The sequence below is a fragment of the Balaenoptera musculus genome, chromosome 7 (assembly GCF_009873245.2).
Source record: "Balaenoptera musculus isolate JJ_BM4_2016_0621 chromosome 7, mBalMus1.pri.v3, whole genome shotgun sequence".
Lineage (NCBI taxonomy): Eukaryota > Metazoa > Chordata > Mammalia > Artiodactyla > Balaenopteridae > Balaenoptera > Balaenoptera musculus.
Window position 1 is genome coordinate 63,460,193 of NC_045791.1, and position 22,564 is coordinate 63,482,756.

The 22,564-nt window shown below is 34.4% G+C and overlaps 1 protein-coding gene across 2 annotated transcripts in view; it reads right to left on the reverse strand.

Moving 5' to 3' along the window:
* The window catches only part of NCKAP1 (NCK associated protein 1), a 96,559-nt gene that overhangs the window by 49,371 nt on the left and 24,624 nt on the right, over positions 1-22,564 (reverse strand). For both annotated transcript variants that reach the window (XM_036857470.1, XM_036857471.1), the window contains 8 exons: positions 12,458-12,550; positions 12,201-12,257; positions 11,330-11,472; positions 11,152-11,242; positions 8,427-8,564; positions 7,521-7,569; positions 3,527-3,683; positions 828-884 (listed from right to left, as the gene is read on the reverse strand). In XM_036857470.1, the coding sequence (XP_036713365.1) occupies positions 828-884; positions 3,527-3,683; positions 7,521-7,569; positions 8,427-8,564; positions 11,152-11,242; positions 11,330-11,472; positions 12,201-12,257; positions 12,458-12,550 (785 nt within the window). The remainder of the gene's footprint in view (positions 1-827; positions 885-3,526; positions 3,684-7,520; positions 7,570-8,426; positions 8,565-11,151; positions 11,243-11,329; positions 11,473-12,200; positions 12,258-12,457; positions 12,551-22,564) is intronic.

The following is a 22,564-nucleotide window of genomic DNA, read 5'->3' on the forward strand; positions in this document are numbered from 1 at the left end:
TTATAATAACATAAGCACTTTATTCAAGTGAAAAAAATACACGGGAAATAATATACTACAGTTAGCAATGAATAAAGATGATTTAAATTCCCAATATCCATTTTACAGCCTAAACCTAAATTCTAAAACTTCTTGTGGTTTTATATTTTTACCTGTGACAATGGTGCTTATCTTTTCTCTGCCTTATAGAAATACTGATGGATCAGATGTTATCTCTACATTACCTAGACTTACAGGAGAAACTATTCTATATAAGTATATCATATATAACAATTAAATGAAATATCAAATTATTCATGAGAAAATTGAAAAGTTGTTCAAACATCTTAAATACACTAATTTCTAATTTAAGTTATCTATATATTTACTAATAAAATATATTTACTAAAATTTGGGAAAGGTATGGGATTAACATACTTTGAAAAGTAAATATTATTTGGGAGACTGTAAAGATATGTCAATTTTCATGAAGTATCATAAAAATCATCATAACTTGCAAAATACTGGCACAAAAGCATAGTGGCAATAAGAGAACTGAATGATACCAAAATAAAGTCCTCTGTATGGTATTCTTTAGAGCATTTTTAAAAACAATTCAAAAATATTTAAAATCTGTCTGCATTAACACCAATACAGAGGTGTTGGTGTTAATACACTGTACTCTGGTACAGATACAGAGGTTATAAACTTATTCTTCATTGGTTGAAAGTCCTTCACTTCTATGACCATATCTTACACACCATTAATCTGCACTCACTTCAACAAAATAATGCTTTAATAAAAGAATTCTTGATTAAAAGTTCCACAGGTAAGTTAGAACTACTTACGCATGTGACACGGCTGCCTCTTTGCATTCTCTTATGTCATTAATACGCTTATTATAGCTATGAGCAAAAAAAAAAGGAAATATGTTAATCTTAATTTGGTCAATAACAGTAAAAATAAGTTAGTCAGATACTAGTCAATTAAAAATGCCTTATTATCAACAAGAAAAACTGGCCTTCAAACTGGAAATACATGGAAGAAGTCTATCCACATCCTTTTCTAGCACCTTAAGTATCCAATCAACTCTTCCTAGAAAAATAAATCTCATATTATATTAAAATCCAGTAATAAAATTAAAATTTACCATGCAGATTTTTATTTTATTAAATACACTTCCTTAAACCCCCAATAGAGACATTAAAATTATACTTCTAATATAATTAGCAGTGATTTCCAAAAATTGGAAGTGCTGACAAAGCTATCACTTCTGGCTTTTTATCACTTCTGACTTTTTATGCCATCTCGTAAGCATGAAAAAATTTCTCAAAGGACATATACTAGTGATCAATACTAGTGACTGTTTGGGAATATGGCTTTTGTGGTGGAGAAAACTGGGGCAGGAAAGCATTTGACTACTTTAAATCATTTTAAGGAACAGAATTATAGGTGATTTTTACTCACCATTTTTAAAAAAACACTTTTTTTTTCAAATTAAAAACATTTAAATAAAAGGAACCGAACACCAACATCAAACAGTTTAAAGGTGCCATCTGAAAAATAAACGCTAATAAATACATGTTAATTTCCTTACTAGTAAATGCAAAAACTCAAAATTCCTAAAATGTTAAAGAAAAATTATCTTCCTGACAACCTGGCTAAAACCACTTAGACCAAGAACTTCAACTTCAAAATTAAGTACGCTAAGATTTCTGTGTTCTTTAGGGAAATGTCCAAAATACACTAATTCTGTAATCACTGACCTGTATAAATAATGAGCTTTTATACTTGTGGTCTGACTTGTAATTACTATAATAATTCACATTTTAAGTTGGATCGATCACTCACGATTTAATAAAAAATTAAAACTTTTCAACTTTAAATACAGAGATTCTTAAATGGTAAATTTAACAAAAATTTGCATAACAAGGGAATTCCCGGGCTGTCCAGTGGTTAGGACGCAGTGCTTTCACTGCCGTGGGCCCAGGTTCAATCCCTGGTCAGGAAACTAAGATCCTGAAAGCCGTGTGGCATGGACAAAAGAAAAGGCGTAACAAAAAGACAATCAGTTTCATGATGCCATTAAACTTATCTGTACCATATATACCATATGCTCACTCAATATATGGAGACTGTCTGGTTCTAAATGTTTACATATATTTAAATATAATTCCACAGAGAGGATGTCAGTATGCTAAGACATAAGTTACATCACATAAGTTTCAGGATTTTTGAACTGAATCAATCAGAAAATGACAAAGCCCACAACGACACAGGATATTTCCAGGTACTCCACCATATAAAATAAAAGGTGAACTAAGAGTTGAAAAATACAGAGGGTACTGTTTCTCATACTATGACTGAGAGACTACCTGCATGAGAATGTCAGAATCACTTATGGTGACAGAAATCAAAACAGTGATCACTTGAGAAGGCTAGAGGGAGAGGGATCAGGGGTGGCAGTACTGATCAGAAAGAGGCACAAGAGAATTTTCTGGGGATAATGGAAATATTCTGTATCTTCATCTAAGTGGTCACCAAGAGTATTCATATGCAAACTTGTTGAGCTGTACACCTAAAATTTATGCATTCTTCTGTTCGTAAATTTACCTCAATAAACTACTGGGGGGGGAGGAAGGGCATTTCTTTAATCTCTCTAAGATACAGATAAAGGAGATATAGAAGGTTAGAGGTGATGCCCAGGAACCTGGATTTTAATTCGCATCCCAGGGTACTTCACATGCACACTAAAATTTGAGACAGTATAGTGGCTTAAACTGTCAGTACTAGACATAGCTTTACATTTTAATCACTAATAGATTTTTTAAAATCTCAATTTCTTTAGGACATTACTGAATTGGATATGAAATAAATGTAGGTAAATTTCACTTCTATGAAGCTGACAAACCCAACACAATTATTCAATATTTTCAGGTTCGGGGGACCCCAGGATATTTTAGATGCTCCTAATTTCAAAGCATTTTATAACCAAGTCTCAGTTCAACAAATGCAGGCATTAAAAATTCCAAGAAAACAAATTTGAGGATCATTTGTGTTACAGGGAATGAATCACTTAGAATACTTCCTTATTATAAGGAAACATGATTTCCTTTTTGCAGTGTCTGACTTCTGTACTTGTTATAATTAATTTAATGAAGTGTTTTTGATTGATTCATATACTTTTCTAAATGCAAGATATTCTAAAATACACTTCTAAAATAGTACTTCTAAAAATTTCAACTCTTAAAATGTACATTGTGCTTTTAGTAATGTCTAAAACCATATTACAATATGCAAAACAGTACATATTTTGTTTCTCCTAGAATGTACATTTTGAAAGGGCAGGAACACTAGATTTTTTAACCTGTGAAATTACCTGTAAAAAATATCAGGATCATTGCTAAAAACAACTTGGTGTGACTGGTAAGTTGGTACAGGCTATATCTTCTTGTGTAATATGATCCTTCTCTATCCCCAAAACTTTAATAGATATTCCACTCACTACTCTTCTCCAAAAAAGACAAAATAATTGAAAATGCCATACCCTCGTATGTTTACGAATAAGTCTTCCGCAGCTTTGTGAATGTGGAAAACTTCATCCCGAAAGAGAGAGAGGCAAGAGCTACTTTGAAGAGCTAGCTTCCAAAGGTTCAGTGCTGTTGCATCAGTATTTAGGATCCCATGGCACAAAATAAAGCCAACTTTAAACAAATGAAAAAGAAGTGCAAATATAAAAGTATTCCAAAGTTAGATTATTTCAGTTACAGGGTAGCTTTTTAAAAGTAAAGAAACATTAACAAATCACTAAACCGAGGCTTTTAAGTGACAGTTAATAATACATATACACATAAGATGCCAGCAATATTTCTCTTTTTCAATAATAATTTTCTGTACTCTGCAAAACCAGTGCTTTGAACCTATACTGATGAAATGGGGAAAAATGTCACTTCTGGGTTGAGAAGGAAGTGGTTTTAAAAAATGAGTAAAAGATACTTTAAGCCAGAGATCAGAAGCTACCAATTTACATGTAATACAGTAATCATTACAATTGTTACAAAAACTGATAAAGAAAGCTAATCTACTCTTCTAAATCTCTAGAAGAAATTGAATAGCATCTCACATTTTCATAGCAAATTATAGTTTTTACTAAATAAGTCCTTTGACACGATTATCCTATAGTGTAGAAAGAACCAGTGGTATCCTTTTCTTATAATTGAAGAAATGAAGGTCAATGACTTGCCTAAAGTTATACTAATAAAGTATTAGAGCTAGACTTTGCCTCAAGCAGTTACCCTTGAAGTCCAATATTCTTTCAATATATTACGCTGCTCTCTATCATATGAATTTGAGTATCTTTTACCTTCTGTCATCTAATTTAGAAATCCTACACAAATGTGTAATACTGTATGTTTGTTGATGTCTTCCCTAGCGCTCTATATTCTAGGCCATAAAACCTCATCTTTCATTCCTTCAAGATTTACTGAGTGCATATTATAAAGTAGGTACCGTACTGGCCAGTTACAAATTCAATCCTATTTTCTGTGAGATTTCCCTCTGATTCTCAATAGTCACTCCCATCTTTAAACTCCTGAATCGTTAACATTGAACTTGCCACTTGTCTTTTATTCTTAGCTCAACCTTCCTTTTAAAGGGTCACTATACAAGCAAGCTAACTCTTAAGCATATATTGAGAGTCCTACATACAGAAGTACATTGAACTTCCTTAAATTTCCTGAAATATATTAAGATGTTTTTCATACAACAGGGTCCCTAAATGCAAGCCTAATTATTTGATCTAGTACGTAACCAAAGAAATAGAACATACTGTATGAAAATTTTAAAAATCCTCAATAGAAGCTTTGTAAAAATTTTTGCCTCGTGTACTGACTTTTTTTAAAAAAATAAATTTATTTATTTATTTTTGGCTGCGTTGGGTCTTCATTGCTGTGCACGGGCTTTCTCTAGTTGCAGCGAGCGGGGGGCTACTCTTCGTTGCAGTGCGTGGGCTTCTCACTGCAGTGGCTTCTCTTATTGCAGAGCATGGACTCTAGGCACACAGGCTTCAGTAGTTGCGGCACGCGGGCTCAGTAGTTGTGGCTCACGGGCTCTAGAGCGCAGGCTCAGTAGTTGTGGCGCACGGGCTTAGTTGCTCCGTGGCATGTGGGAATCTTCCTGGACCAGGGCTCAAACCCATGTCCCCTGCATTAGCAGGCGGATTCTTAACCACTGTACCACCAGGGAAGTCCCATGTACTGACTTTTTATACTCTAATCCCCTTAGTAAAATGAAATTTCACTTAGTGCCTTGTACCTCAGTGTATACTTAGATTCACAAGATTGTTGTTGATAATAAAATTTCTCTGAGAATATTATCAGTTTCATTATGGATTACTGTATATTTTACTTTTTTAAGATATGGGTCACATTATACATTAAGATATATTCATTTGTTTATGATAAGATCAATAAAAGGTAAATTAATTTAAAATAGCCCAAGATTAGGAAGACAATTTATTAATTGAAGCACACATTAACCTCCTTTCCCCACTAAGGTCCCAAAAACAGGACAGAAAAAAAAATTTTTTTAAGCCATAAAAATATTAGAAAACAAGATAGAAGACCAATACTAGACAAGAAAGTTGGAGAAAATCTTTGAAGAAAGAAAGACTGTACTATCAATTTTAAAAGAGGTCTTTCCCAAGGAGTCCTCTTAGTGTAATTAATAGAGTAAGAACGGACCCTGAAAAGAATATCAGGATAAGTTATGGTGTAACTGCATTCAAAAGAGCGGTGTCCTCAACATTCCAGACCCTCAACAATGCTTGGTTCTAGGCTATAATCTAGACCAGTGACTCTGAAACTTTAGCTTTCTAGCAGGATCACTGGGAAGGTGTATTAAATCACAGGTTGCTGGGATCCATTCAGAGTTTCTCATTCAGTAGGTCTAGGGTAGAGATCAATATTCTGCATATCTAACAAGTTCCTAGGTGATGCTGCTAGCCTTTGAACTAATGTAGAGCAAAGCTCTAAAGAAAGTAGACCATCTTCTATAGAAAGTCCTAGTGTGGGAATTGGTGTCAAAAAGAGAAGTGCACAGTTTGACCTAATTCTATTAATTCTACTCAAGGCTCAAATAAATGAAAGCAGCAAACTGAGTAAACATTCCTTACTTTTGGCAATTGTGGTTATCCCAAATCTGTTTGCCTTTTCCATGCCCAGGTATCCTCCCCTTAGGGTAGTCTGCCTTCTGACTCACATCCCTGCTCATTACACAAAGCCTGCATTCAGCATTCCCTTTTAAGGTAAAGACTGGGGGGAAACAGTCCTATTTAACGCTAGAGGTCACTCATGCCACCTAACTCTACTAATCACACTAGTTCTTTATCCACACATCCATAAACATAAAACAGGCAAGGATCACCACACTTTTGAGCAAAATCAATACTCTGAAAGTTGTGTTTTTAAATCAACAAAGCACGAAAACCTTAACTACCATTATAAAAGAAAATATAAACATCCAAACCTGATCAACATAAAAATTATAATTAATAAAAATGGCTAAGGGCAGGGAGTGTGTGCTAAATTCTTCCTCTTTCATACTAATAACAGTGCTACTCAAACTGCCAGTGCATATTGAGATTAAGTAGAGAACTGAGAGTATTTAGAAACTTTCATTTAGAAAACTTTTCATTGACAGCAATTTATAAGTAGAAACCTAATAACAATCAAATTGTTAGATTAAATTGAATCTAATAATTAAAATGTGGGCTTTTGTCTTTGCTTATTACTTTATTTCTGATAATTCCAGTAATTCAGTTCCACTGTATTTTATAAAAGTATCAATCTAAAAATCACTAAAAAAGAAAAATTGGTCCTTCACCAGTTTTAGAAACAGTATAATAAAAAGTCATCAAATAGTACCTAAATATTAATAAATTAAGAGACAAATTTATTTTATTTTATTAAAATCTTATTTTATAAGAACTAAAAAGCACAAACTGCTCAAAATTATTCCCCTCTGCCAGTGGACCTGGGGTGGTAGAAAAAATTATATTATAGCAATTCTCATTTATATTATATCTGTGTGTCTATTTCTCCCATAGTTTGTGGACTTCCTAGGAGTGCAAACAAGTAATTTTATCTCCCATGCAAACATATGAGTCATCTATTACATATACTAAAGTAAATTAAGACCAAAAACCTTAACTGAATAAATGCAATATGAAGAAAATCATTAAAAATAAAATAAAAATTTAGTTTGGATGGCCGTGTTGAGAGGGAATATAATGTAGACCATCAGCCTTGGATTTAGTGTGGGTTCTTTGTCTTTGTCACTTACTAGCTGTGTGGACTAAACTTTAGATTCCTCATCTATAAAAAAGACCATCTACCCTAACAGGGTGAGTATAAGGATTGAATGAGGTAATGTACATAGAAGGCTTAGCACAGTGCTTGGCACAAAAGTAATACATGTTACTTGTTATTTTTCTCTAAAACTTAAACGTGAGGGGTAATCAAAAACTAACCAATTTTACTTACAGATAATCCATTTTTCCATGGCATCCAAAGAGAGATATTCGCAAGGCATCTTAAAAAGAGAAAATATAAATTTGTGGCTTAAAGAAATTCTTAAAAAAATATTCTGTACTGAGTCACTCCTCCTTCTCTTCCTCCTGAGAAGTCTGACTACTCAACTCTTGGTTCATATACCACCACAACATACTTGAAAAGTTGGATGAAAGTTTTATAACCTATATTTATACTTGCAGTCCATAAAGGACAATGAAAGCTGTGCCTCTTTCACATTTACACACCCTGAAACCTCTCTTTAAAAAACACTGTTGCTAAATTGTGTTCAATCTGGTAAATGACTACTTCTAAATTTCCCAAGTCTATTGCAGAGTTTGCAGTATTCCAAAGGATAAAATTTTAGTCAAGTTAAAGAAAAGATTTATGTACCTCGATGTTCACTGTCTCACCCAAATCAGTAATTATGTGTGTGTATTCTCCATATGCATAACATCTATGTTCATATACACAGAAAAAAGCTTGAAAAGAAATGTAACAGAATACAATAGCGATTTTCTCTAGTTGGTGAGATTTGGGATGATTTTTGTTTTCTTCTTTTTTTTTTTTTTTTTTTTTGTGTTTTCTTCTTTATAATTTTCTGAATCTTCCAAATTTTCTACCATAATAAGGCAAAGCAAATTTTTAAATCTTAAAAGAAAATACTCATACTACTAATTTTACTAACTTAGCATCAGAATCTAGAAATACAAAAACTAATTGGTATGATTTAAATACTGAGCATTTTACAATAAATAAACTTCACTGACAGGCTAATACTAATTAGAAGAAAAACTGCAATAGCACTGCTTAACTGATATTTTTTTTAAAAAATCAACTTTACTATTTTCATTCAAAAGAGAAAATACAGAACCATACAGTGTCAGACTGTGCAGGGTTAAGCATTGTACTGGGTGCACTGATGAGACTCAATAATTGAGCATTTCTCCACTGGTCAGCTGAAAGATTCCTTCGTGGATACACCATCTGAAGAGAAATCAGTGCATCTGAAAGAGACTAATTAAATAGAAAAAAAGAAAGTTGAGGAATAAAATGGTTTTTTTTTCAATTTCCATTTAAATTCCAGCTACAACTGCTGTGTGTTTCTAACTGTATCATCGTAAAACAACAAGAGCCTAATTACAACTACACTCCATATAATATTTGAGGTGGGTTCCAGTTATCCTCCTCTAGATTTTTTTTTTTTTAACTTCATGAAGCTACATAGATTCTGCATTCCTCAGCAAAAGCTTAGCTCAAGAAATCATGTTACTTTCTTAAGGTGAAAATGTTTGGCAATCTTGAGATCTTTATTTCAAAAAGGGTAGAGAGTCTAGGGTCATCATTTTGTGCATCACTTTCTACTCAATAGCTCTCACTGAAAGAAAAAGACATTAAGGTTACATGACTAAGTGTTAATACAGCTCAACATGTTTCATATTTCTTCAAAGAATGCCTTCTAAAAATAACCCATTGTACTTTATCTTAATAAATTACTTAACTTCTATTTGTCATTTGGTCTATTAATTACAGCTTTATCATCAAGGTATTTAATTTTTCATCTCATCTGATTCTTGCTTGCTTTTAACTATTCTTTGCTATTCATCCCTCCTTCCTAAAAATTCTGTACGAGTGGTTCTTTACTCTGGCTGCACATAAATTGCCAGGGAAGTTTGTTCAGAAAAAGAGAATCCAGGGCTCTGCCTGAACCAGAACCTCTGGGAGTAAAGCCCAGGAATCTGTTCTTATCACACTCCACCAAGTTATTCAGAATAGCTTTTTAAATTAAATTAACTGAATTTTAACAAATCCTAGCAAATACATGATGGCCTTTCTATCAAAACCCTGAGATATCACAGAACATTGGAAAAATCAAGATTAGGAGAAAACTGGTCTAATCCAAATGGACAATTCTCCTCAAGTAATTATTAATTGTCTAATATATGCTAATGGCTATGGAGAACTTAAATAGAGATCCAACAGCCTTTAAAAGAAATTTTCATCATCTAACTGGGAAAAGAACCAAATTTGAAGTGACTAACTAAAAACAAGGCCATACATGATTGGCAAGAAGTTAGAAACAGATCCAGAGAAAAGATAGGAAAGGAGTAGGGAAGACATTTCTAGGTGAGGAAAAAGGACTATCAAAATCAGAGAGACAGACAACAATGATCTGCTCAGCACTTTGAGGAATCCTGACACTTTCATCTACAATGCTGATTTTTACTTCAAAACTGATGTCATCTACTAGCCTCTTTCAAACTAATGATTCAACTAACTCCAAGACATTAAACCTACATAAATTTGTAGGTATAATACAGCTATGCAAAGAAATTAAACCAGAAATGCATCTTCAGAATTTTCATGGGAGTAAGAAAACTGAAGGAAAATTCTTGCTGTCAGCTGTATGTCAAAAAAAAAAGCATAGATTCATAAAAAATACTGTATTACTAAGAAGTCTGACTCCAGGCTTCCCTGGTGGCACAATGGTTAAGAATCCTCCTGCCAAGACAGGGGACATGGGTTCGAGCCCTGGTCCGGGAAGATCCCACATGCCATGGAACAACTAAGCCCGTGCGCCACAACTACTGAGCCTGTGCTCTAGAGCCCGCGAGCCACAACTACTGAGCCCGCGTGCCACAACTACTGAAGCCCGTGGGCCTAGAGCCCGTGCTCCGCAACAAGAGAAGCCACCACAATGAGAAGCCTGCACACCGCAACGAAGAGTAGCCCCCACTCGCCGCAACTAGAGAAAGCCCGTGCACAGCAACAAAGACCCAGTGCAGCCAAAAATAAAACAAATAAATAAATTTAAAAAAAAAAATGTCTAACTCTCATCATTCAAAGAGAACAATGGGCCAAGATTCTAATATCCTGGGTTTTAGCTCTAGTTTTGCCACTATTGCTACCAAATGGCTTACTTCATCATATCACTTCTCCAGCCTTCAATTTCCTTATCTATAAATAATGAGGATACCTGTAAATTTCCTTGATGTGCTTAGGAACTAGCCCTCCCTCAGAGAAGCCATAAAGGCAAGACTCTAAACCAAAACTATTTCATTAAGAACTATTTTTTTAATATACCATAAAAGACAGACATGCCAAATTATCACAAAACTCCTGTAATATTTCTCTCATTAAGAAGCTATATTATAATAATATAGCTAAAATTTATTAAATACTAGGTACCTAAATACTCTTTACAAAGTAACTCATTTAATACTGCACTTTTACAGGTAAGAAAACTGAGGTACACTGAAGTTGGTTAAGTAACTTGCCCAATATTACACTGTAATTGGCAGAGTTGGGATTAGAACCCAAGCAATCTGATACGAGTATAGACATTCTCAAATACTAAACTTCACTATCTCTATACACTATACTGAACCTAAAAACTACACTGGATCAATATATTCCTGAGTCTCTATTCACTATTCTGAACCTAATTAATGAGTTCTCTGGTTCACAATTAGATAAAACCATGCATAACTATTATTCACATCTCATTATAATTTTCTTTCTTAAAAGTAGTTTATCACTCTAACTATCCACCCTTAAGCTATCTCATATGCCTTTTGAAGCACCCCTAAAAACCAGCTCTTACCTTGCTATGGGGTACAAATTCTTCCATCATCTTCTTTAAAGGGTTTTCATAATCCACAATCATCTGACCAAGACGTGGGTATTCTCGGTCACTTAAAACAGACATATCAAATATCACTGAGTTGTAAGCCATAAAATTAATTGGGAATTTCACATAGATTTTTATAATGCAGGTTTACCTTGCTCCATGGGTCATTTCATGAGCGTAGTTGTATAATCCAATGATTGCCTTCCTTTCTTCAATTCGAGACAGCAGTATCATTAGTGTTGTATATGTTATGATCAAATCTAAGTAGTTCTTTGTTAAATCAAAGTTTACAGTCTAGGAAAAAAAAAACATTAAGTTCAACTCCTTCCTATTTCACAAACTTTTAAGCACACACACAAAACTCTTCATGGCAGCTACTGAAAGCTAATAATTTTCTATAGTTATTTGTTTTATCCCCATTTCTGAAATTCTATCTAATTCCTTTCACCAAAAACATGCCTAAAATTTGGGAGTTATAGATAATAGTTTTGTGTTTGTGACACAATTTTATGGATGAAAAAGAGTCTGTGATCACCCTATTCAAACTGCTAACAGTTTAAAAGAATAACCAAAACCAGAAAAATAATAAACATGAAAGCAAATCTCACCAAGCAAGAAAAAAGGAGTATTAAATAGATAAATAGGTTCACCATTAAGTCAGTGGAGACGTTTTTCACTTTGACTTCCTATATCTAGAAATTGACTTAAGAAAGATTTTATCAAGTATGCTTTTTAGAGAGAAAAGGATTACTTGTGTAACTTTTTAAAATTGGGCCTATTAAAATAAATACTAAAATTAACAACTATTTCCGAATATGTACGAGATTTATATTCAATGACAATCAAATAAACAAGTGAAAATACAGTATAACTCCTTACCTTAAAAAATACAAGCCAAATTAACAATGCTGAAACTTTATATACTAATCATTTAAATTTTCTCTAAAGAAAAGCATTTGATCCCCTTGGTTCTACTAGAAACAGACAGAAAAATTGGAAATTTTTCTGAAAATAATACTTACAATATCAAAGAAGACTTGGCAAACATCAATAGTATTCAGCAATTCACAAACATGGTCCTGAAAATAAAAGTTTATTTAAACCTTTTACCTATACGAATACTACTAAATTCAGAAAACACACACAAATAAAATGTATTTTGAACTTTTGTTCTAGAAGAATTCTAATTTTATTATCTACAAGTGACAGAACAATTTATATGATTAACAAATATCAATCTATCTCTGAAATGTTAAATTCTATACATTAAAATACATACCTTAAATTCCATAACATCTACAAACGTGAAGTAATATAATGCCAGATTTTTCAGAATCTCTGATTTTTCTTTCTGTAGTTGTGCAAGCTGTTGCTGTGAAAACAAAATTAGAATGCATTGTTTACTGAGAACAAAATTATTTAGTTTTACTACAAACTATCTTCTTTTATGATTGCTAAATGGAAGCACAAGCTTTTAGGACAATATTTCTAGATGATTAAGGCTCTTTTAAAAAACCAAAATACTTGAGACAGCAACTGCTAATAGGGACCAGCAACTGACATTGTGAGGCTATAAAACGAATCAAAGCAGATTAGTACCAAAGTGCACTACTATTAAGGAAAATTGGAAAGTGTTAGGAAAAAATAATTATCAAATGAACTCTTTAAAAAAACTAAAAACAACTCATGAGCATGACCACACTACTAGAAGTGGTAGAAAAGAAGGTGAAAAACATTGTAACTTACACTACAAAAAACAATATGCTTTATAAATTTGGAACTTACCAAAAAGAACATCCAGGCAAAGCCACGTTACGCATGCAAAATAAAATGTAGATACAAACATAAAATACAGTAACGGTTCCCTGACCAGATCCACAAAACACAATAATACATTAAAGAAAAGCAAAAACCAAAACAACAAAAAAGAAATGAGAAAGAAGCAAAACTAGAGTTAAGACACTGGTAAACGTATGAAGAAGGAAATGTGAATAAAAAAGACAAATATTGTTTCAATCAACTGTATTATTAAATTTATAAAAGTCCTAAGTTTTCTCTTTAAAACAGCTATTAATATAATTTCTGAAAGAATCCAGCCATATTTAACATCATCTGCCAGAATTCCAGAAAAACATCTAGAACCTATCTGATACTCTGAATGTAGTCTACAGAATAGAAACTTCCACATCTTCCACTTCTGTTAGAAGAGCAGAATCTCAGGCCCACCTCAAACCTACCAAATCAGAATCTGCCATTTAACAAGATACCCAGGTGATCTGAATGCACATTAAATATAAAATAATTCACCTAGAACATGAGAAAACCAGAAAATATGAGGAAGTGCTTCAAAATATCAAACTTGCTATCAAAGCCCATACAGTTTTGAGGCCCTCAATCAGTTCGTACTTACACCTACACAGGAGTGTTGGGGGAGAGGTACCTCTACACATAATTGTATTGAACTATTATGATAAGTCAGAAAATTTATAATAGTGAGCATAACATCAGGAGATTAAAAAAACTATTAAAAAACTATTTAAAAAACAGCAAGCACAGCATTCTGGTAGACCCAACTATTATAAAGTGCCCTAGACACGGCAGTCCCTGAGGACATTAAAAAAAGCATAAACGAAGTATCTCTACTTCCCCTATATGCCAGGCAAACTGAGACATATACTTATAGTGACGTATGTAACTGTTCTAGCTTTGTCTGTGGGAGTAGGTGACTTTATTTTGAACAATATATGTTTCAAAACAATTCTATGTTTATATGCACACTTTTAATCATTACCACTCACAACATCAAGCAGACACATTTTTAAATGATTCTATTTCCTCAGATTATACTACCTTTACCTTGTTCAATAACATTAGACATTTACAATTGATGTCTTAATCCTTTCCCCTACTTTTCAGTACTTTAAATTTGAACTTTGCAAGGTAACAGGTGAAAGTAAACTCATAATAGGATAAAAAGCAAAAGTATAATTTGGTTGCTACTGGGTTAATTATTAATAGCGCCTCCTTTCAATTTCAGTGTCCTAGTTTGGATAAAAAAATGACACAGTCACCATCTTATTATGGGCCTTAAGGATCTTTTATACAAATTCTCATTTTGTGGGACTTCCCTGGTGGCGCAGTGGTTAAGAATCTGCCTGCCAATGCAGGGGACACGGGTTCGAGCCCTGGTCCGGGAAGATCCCACATGCCACGGAGCAACTAAGCCCATGCGCCACAACTACTGAGCCCACGTGCCTAGAGCCCGTGCTCCGCAACAAGAGAAGCCACCACAATGAGAAGCCCGCGCACCGCAACAAAGAGTAGCCACCGCTCACCGCAACTAGAGAAAGCCCACACTCAGCAACAAAGACCTAACGCAGCCAAAAACAAATAAATAAATAAAATTAAAAACAAAATTCTCATTTTGCATATTAAGAAGCTAATGCTCACAGAACTTAAAAGAATCTTCCCAAGGTTATATAACTACTTAACATGACAAGGCCAGGATTAGAAATTTCATATCCATGCTCCTAATAAAGTGTTCTTTCTACCATTCCACATGCCCCCCATCTTCCTTTTTAATAGTAAAATCTCATTATGGTCTCAATTTCTCATTCAATTTTATTTCCCCCCAAATTGTATGTAACTAGCCTCTACACTGGATAAAACAAATTTACTGAACTAATGGATATCTGAATTCAAAATAACTACTCAAGTTTTTAAGACCCTACATAATTTGGTCCTAATTTACCATTCCAATCTAAATTTCCCCTACATCCATTCACACACTACACACAGTACCCAAAACAAACTATTCACTATTTTCTATACACATCTCATGTTTTCTTTACTGTTTCTTCTCTTGAGATGTCCAAATTCCACCACTCATGTATGTCCAAATCCTACTACTCCTAAACTACTCAATTTAAATGTTGACTTTCAAGAAAACACCACTGATTGAACTTTTTCCCTCAATGCAAATAACATCTCCCTCCTCTAAATGTGTATAATTTATAATAATATCACTTTCTACCTTGTATCAGTTACCTCCAACACTATGAGACAGTGTATCAAACTCCACAGCCCATATCATACAGCTCTGCACATAAAGAAGTACACAATATAAACATCTATCAGATGAGTGATTAGGACAATTTTAAAAGACCTTTATATGTCAGCGTCAGATGACATGTTTTAGCAAGTGACACCCACCTCTTACTGTGAAATCACGGGTAAATGACTCAACCTCTCAGAGTCTAATACCCTCATTATCAAAATGGGAGCTAATGTGGGCAGTTTAGCCAAGATAATATACATGAGAACACTTTACAGTGCCTGGCACCCAGAAGCTGTTCATTAAATATTAAGTGAATAACAGAAGATGCTCACAGACCACTTCTCCAAAATAAGCAAAAATAAAGCTGTTTTAAATAATCCCAATACTACTCATAGTACTTCTAATAAGAGCTGATATTAACTAAGCATGCTCTCTTTGCCAGGCAGTGTTCCAAATAACATACAAGTATTTCACAAAATCCCCTCAATGTCTCTACATATAGTTACAATTATGTTTCCTATTTAATGAAAATAAATTCCATAAAGCTCTGCATGAAAGTTCAACTATAACAACAAAGAATAAAAGTGTCTACAACTCCTGGGCTTCAACTGCAAAAAATGCTCCATTTTAGTTTTTAAAGTGAAGTAGAGCAGACACTACCAAAAAGTATTTAACTTCTAGGTTCAACATCCAGAACAAGTTTTTTTCCCCCATTATCTCTTTGCTTTATAGTAAACAAAAAGTAGGGAATGGTTTAAGAATACAGATCAGTAATAGATTGTTTGATGTTATAGAACAGAACATTAGAAAAGTACAATTTTGAGAAATGATTCTATCAATATTCGCTAACACTTTAAAAGCATATAATGGATACATGGGTTAACTATATGAGCAAAATATCTGTACAATGCTTTCATTGAAGCTTCTAACTGTGGATCATTATTCTTAAAATTTAAGTAAAATGTGTAGAAACAAAATAAACAGGATAAATAGCCATGCAGATCACAAAATAAGATCATATCTTTGCAATGAAAAATCTTGGTAATTAATCTCTGTACAATTAAGAAGCATTTTCTACACAAAATGTTAAGTATCTAAAAAACTGATTGAAATTTAGTATTTACTAGCTTTCATTCTTTCAAAGAAAAGATACTAGCAAATTACAATAAGGAACCAATGACTAAGAGAGCTAACTCACAGATTTTCAACATAAAGGAAAGTGACTGAAGTCCTTTATTCACCCATTTCAAATATTCTTTCATCATCGAAACTGCTTATGCATAATAAATTATTTTTCTTGACCTAAACTATGCTAGCATTTTGTTCCTCTTAAAAAACAACCAAGTACAGAAGTTTGGTTCAGGGAAGGCTTTGTTCAATTTCTTAGTATGATATTCTAAATCAGGCTTTTCTTTCTTTTTTTTTTTAATTTTATTATTATTTATTTATTTATTTTGTGGGGGCTAAGTTGGGTCTTCATTGCTGCACGCAGGCTTTCCCTAGCTGCAGCGAGCAGGGGCTACTCTTTGTTGTGGTGCGCAGGCTTCTCATTGTGGTGGCTTCTCTTGTTGCGGAGCACAGGCTCTAGGCCTGCGGGCTTCAGCAACTGCAGTGCAAGGGCTCGGTAGTTGTGGCTTGCGTGCTCTAGAGCACAGGCTCAGTAGTCGTGGCACATGGTCTTAGTTGCTCCATGGCATGTGGGATCCTCCTGGACCAGGGCTTGAACCCGTGTCCCCTGCATTGGCAGGCGGATTCCCAACCACTGCACCACCAGGGAAGTCCCTAAACCAGGCTTTTTAAAATAAGAGTGCTGAGAGGCTATTTGCGTAAACCTCTTTTAAGAAACTGTCCAGCCACCACTCTACTCATCAACACTCATGTGGAATACTATAGTGTAGAAGCCTCCTAACTGATCTCTGTACTTCTGCTCTTGCCTCTTCAGTCTTCTCCATATAGTAGCAGGAGAGTGGACATTATAAGGTAACACACTACCCTGAAGAGATGATTCCAATGAAGGTTATACAAGATATTAACACTGGGTGAAGAGTATACGTGAACTCACTGTATTATTTTTGTTTAAGTCTAATATTATTTCAAAATAAAGGGTTTTAAAAAAATTTTAATAGTTTCCCATCACACTTAAAATACAAAGTCCTTACCAATGTCTCAGAATAAAATCTGGGGCTTCCCTGGTGGCGTAGTGGTTGAGAATCTGCCTGCCAATGCAGGGGACGCGGGTTTGAGCCCTGGTCTGGGAAGATCCCACATGCCGCGGAGCAACTAAGCCCGTGAGCCACGGCTACTGAGCCTGCGCGTCTGGAGCCTGTGCTCCGCAATGGGAGAGGCCGCGACAGTGAGAGGCCCGCGCACCGCGATGAAGAGTGGCCCCCGCTCGCCACAACTGGAGAAAGCCCTCGCACAGAAACGAAGACCCAAACAGCCAAAAATTAATAAATAAATAAATTAAAAAAAAAAAAAAAAAAAAAAAAAAAAAAAAGAATAAAATCTGAATAGGACCCCTGCCTGTCTCTACAACTTCATCTCCCCTCATGCTCCTCCAGCCTCTCTCAGTAGTTGTCATACTGGTCTGCGTGCTATGTTCATCAAATAAATTCACCAAGGTTGGTCCCACCTCTGAGCCTTTGCACTTGCTCTTTATCATGTCTGGAATGCTCTTCTCTACTTCTTCACATAGCTCAATCCTTCACTTTTCTTCCGAGAAGCCACTGTTGTGCACTTACCTAAAATAGTCTTCTCACCCACGTTACTCTCTTACTCCTCATCCTGTTTTCTATTTCTTCCTACCACTTATCTCCAAATAAAAGTACGTATTTATTCACTTCAGTTGTTTGTTGTCTAACATCCTAATTTGAATTGAAATTCCACAGAGGCAAGGAGGTTTGTATTATTTCATGCTATTATCGTATCCAAGGTCTAGAATACTAGCACACAGTAGATGCACTTTAAATGAATAAATAAATGATTTTCAAGTTTCTCAACGTAAGTCATAGAATCAACTTTTAAATTGCACTAATTATCAATGAATGCAATATCAGGTATCAATTCATGTCTCAAATGAGTTCATGTATCCTAACACAGAGTAGTGATTTAATCCCCTGAATAAATCCCTGTTGGGTAAAATACTTCATTATGTCCTTACAGGATAAGAAATGAGAAGCATTTAAAGAGAATGACATATTCATATCAAATATAAGCAAATCTCCTAAGATTATATGAAAATCCAAATTAACACAAAGATTAGTCATTTTAAAAAAGGTTCATGGGACCTTGTCAAACTTTCATTTTATTATATACAAATGATTCCATTGGCATTCAATATTTCATAAATGCACTTTTCTGAGCAAAAGGTAGTAAGTAAATTTTAGGGAAAGTTATCCTAACACTTGCCTAGTAAATAAGCATTACTGAGTGTTTAATATTTGTTACTAAACTTAATCCTCATAACAACTTTGCAAGGTTCATTTTTTAAATTGTGGTAAAACATAACAAAGTCTACCACTATAGCCATACTTTATAAGTGTGCAGTTCACACTTACAAATATATCTGCATTGCTGTGCAACCATCACCCCACCTATCTCCAGAATTTTTTTCATCTTCCCAGTCATGGTATATTTCTATCCTCATTTTCCAGATATAGAAACAGACTAGAAAAGGGTAAGATGTTAATCCAGGTCAATCAGATTTCAAAGTTCAAAACACCTCTTCAATACACTTTAAAATTCAAGTTGCCACACCATGACAAAAGTAGTATAGGGATAAGCAAAGCTAAGGCTATTTTCTTCTCAGAAAATACTCCTATTTAATTTGTAGCTTCATCAATCTCACAGATTGAAGCTTCTAAGAACTCTAATTCAACCTCTTCATTTTATATACTAAAGTGATCTTTTTCAAGTTTATATTGCTGTCATCTGTTTAAATTAATTCTGAAAAGCAAAGAGTTTTGTTTTTTAAAGAACAGAAAGGCAAAAAAAATTAAAGGTTTTATGCATGCCTCTTTGCAATAGGACTTTACTGTTCCTCTCATCAAGAGATGTAGTTTATTTTCCCACCCTTACAATCTCAGCTGGCCTTGTGACTTGCTTTGACCAAGAGAAAGCAGCGGAAGTGATACTCTTAACTTACAAGGCCTTATAGCTTCATATTTTGTTCTTTTTTGGAACACTGTCCTAAAGTGTCATGTGTGGGAAAGCTAACATATCCCACGGAAAGAAAGGTTCCACATCCTCTATCCCAACAGGTCCCATGCCCCAACCACCCACCAGATGAACACAGCTGTGACCTAAGGCTGGTGAGACCAGCAGAGGAACTGCCCAATCAACCCCAGAATATGAAATAAGTTGATGTTGTTTTAAGTCCATGAAGATTTGGGGTGGTCTGTTATGCAGCACTAGGTAACTGAAACAAAGATTAATATAAAGTTCAATAAAAGAAATTAAAATAATCTCTATTTCACCACCTGAGCACATTAACTTGCACCAGGAAAAATCTTGGAAGTTTAAGATTTCTGGTCACAAGATGGTTAAATTAATGCAAACTGATGAAATTAATTTTATCATTAGTACTAGAAAAGCACTAAATATATGCCCCAGTATAGTGTGGTCGGTCAGATCTAACATCTTTGTATAAAAGATACCACACTGTGTTAATGAAAATACAATTTACCTCATATAATGGTACCATTATCCATTATGAATGAAAATGTAAATGAAGCTAGTCCCTTTACACTCAATTTTAATAATCTTTTTTAAAAGTCTTTCAAATATGTGATTAGCTTGCTTTCACAACCTGGGTACAGAGAAGTAAGTCAGGCTTTTCTTACTGATTAGATATCATAATTGTAATCAATAATTATACTGAGCTAATTAAGTCAAGATGGCCTCAGGTGCTACTGACATGTTCAAGGTAACATGCCAACATTAAACAGTCCTTGCTGGCTATACTTTTTAGTTTTTAAAGTTTTTATTTCTCTTCCTGTCAATTATCATTTGCTCCTGATGAGAATACCCTTTAAGGTACAATGCATTGGAAAATATGTGTTACAATTTTACCTAAGCAAACTCAACAAGCTTGGGCAGAGTGAGAACCAAAAAGCTTATTTCTGAATAAACTTCATTTTTGATAAACTACCATTTCTGGTTGCTCAAAATCATTTGTTTTTTACAGGTTTACTGAGGTATAATTTATATATCATAAAATTCATCCATCATAAGTGAACAATTAAATAATTTTAGTAAATTTACAGAGTTGCGCAACCACCAACCCTACCCAGTTTTAAAACATGTCCATTATCCCAAAAAGTTCCCTTGTGCCTATTTGCAGTTAATCCCATTCTTACCCCCATCCCTAATAATTACTGATTTGCTTTCTGCCTCGATAAATTTGCTTTTTCCAGACATTCCCTATAAAATGAAATCAAATAATATATAAGCTTTCTACATCTAGCTTCTTTCATTTAGCCTAATGTTTCTGGAGTTCATCCATGCTATAACATGTATTGGTAGCTTGTTTCTTTTAATTGTTAAATAGTACTCCATTAAATGCATATACTACCAATTTACTTTATTCATCAGTTGATGGGCATTTGAATTATTTCCAGTTTTAAGCTATTATGAACAATGAATGCTGCTATAAACATATCTATATGTGGACATGTAATGTACTTTCATTTTTCTTGAGCAGATTCCTACGAGTGGTATTGCTTCCTAGTTCCCAGATGTGATTCAGAGAGGCTTGTGATATGAAAAGTAACCTCTAATAAGAGACAAGTTACTGTAATAATATTATTCATTCATTTAGTTAACAATTATTTAGTTAACAATTATATTATTCATTTAGTCAACAAATACCCCAACCTGATATTATATTGTCAGACACTGCTGGAAGAGCTGGGGATAAAACTATGAATAAAATGATGACACTGCCCCTAAATGAGCATACAATCTAGTGAGGACTGTATATCTAGATATACAGGTAACTCTCACTTTTTTTAGATAAATATCCAGTTTTAGAATCTGGTTACACCACACTAACTTCTAAGTGTAAGGTTCAAAGATGGTGAAAAACTACAATGATTAATTCCCACCTTCCCTTCAAGACAAAGACCCTCACCAATTTGTAATAACATGAAAGAGGTTTATAAAAAAAAACAAAAAACCCACACACAAAATAGTATGAGAAAGACAATAACAAGAAAGGTCAGAGCTTCTAAGGGTGGTGAAGATGAGAAACAAGATGGGGAAAATTAGAGGGCCTAAAACTCAGAGAGCACTCAGGGATTATTTTTGTTAATTGATTACATACTGACAAGAGAGTGGTGGCTCATATTAAATTGCCTCAATCAGTAGGCCTGTAAAGAGGAATAAAGTTTATGCTTAAGCTGTCTTGACTTCTTTCTGGCCTTTTTGGACATCTGTTGTTCTTGGGAGATTTGGAGATAAGGTGAAGTGGCATCAATGGAAGAATACTTCCCACTTGATATCTCTAATACCCTCTTAATACCCTACCTTCATCAATTCTTTGAGCTCGGAGGGAGCTCCTATTCATTCACCATACTATCTTTTTATTGAAACACACCCTCTCGTGTTCGGTTTCCTCTTTTATCCATCTTAAGATTAAATGGCCCATCATTATATTACTCCCTTGTCCCTCTTTCCCTCTATTATAATTACCTGATAAAACCCACAGCAGGAGAAAGCCTATGTCTATGCTGACTCCATCTCAACCTGAATTCATGATCATTAAACGTAACTGAGTAGCAACATTATGCCATTTTCACCATCAATTCACTCTCCCACTCTCCTCAGTGATTATTCCACTCCTCCTCTCTCAATAATTCCTCTTCAACTTGATTCTCAGCTTAATGCTAGCCTGAGCCCTAGGCTTATATATACAATTGGCTACTCAACATCTCCACTCAGACTTCTAGTAGGCCTCTCAAACTTAACATATCTAATATCAAGCTACTGAGTACTATCCCTTCTATACTCCCACCCCAAACCAGTTCCTCTTGCTTCTTCACTCCAGTAAATCTTGATATTTCCTCAATCCAAAAACCTTGGGGTCTTAAATTTCTCATTGTCTTATATACCCCATACCCAATACATTGGCAAATACCGTAGGCTCTGTCTTCAAAACATCCAGAATCTGAACATTTCTCACCTCTACCACCCTAGACCAAGCGACTATCAGCTCTCCTCTCAATGACTGCAAATTTCCTAACCAGTTTGTTTTTACTTCTGTTCCCCTGCAGACTATTTCTCAACCCAGCAACCACAGTGATCATAGGTATATCATTTCATTCCTCTACC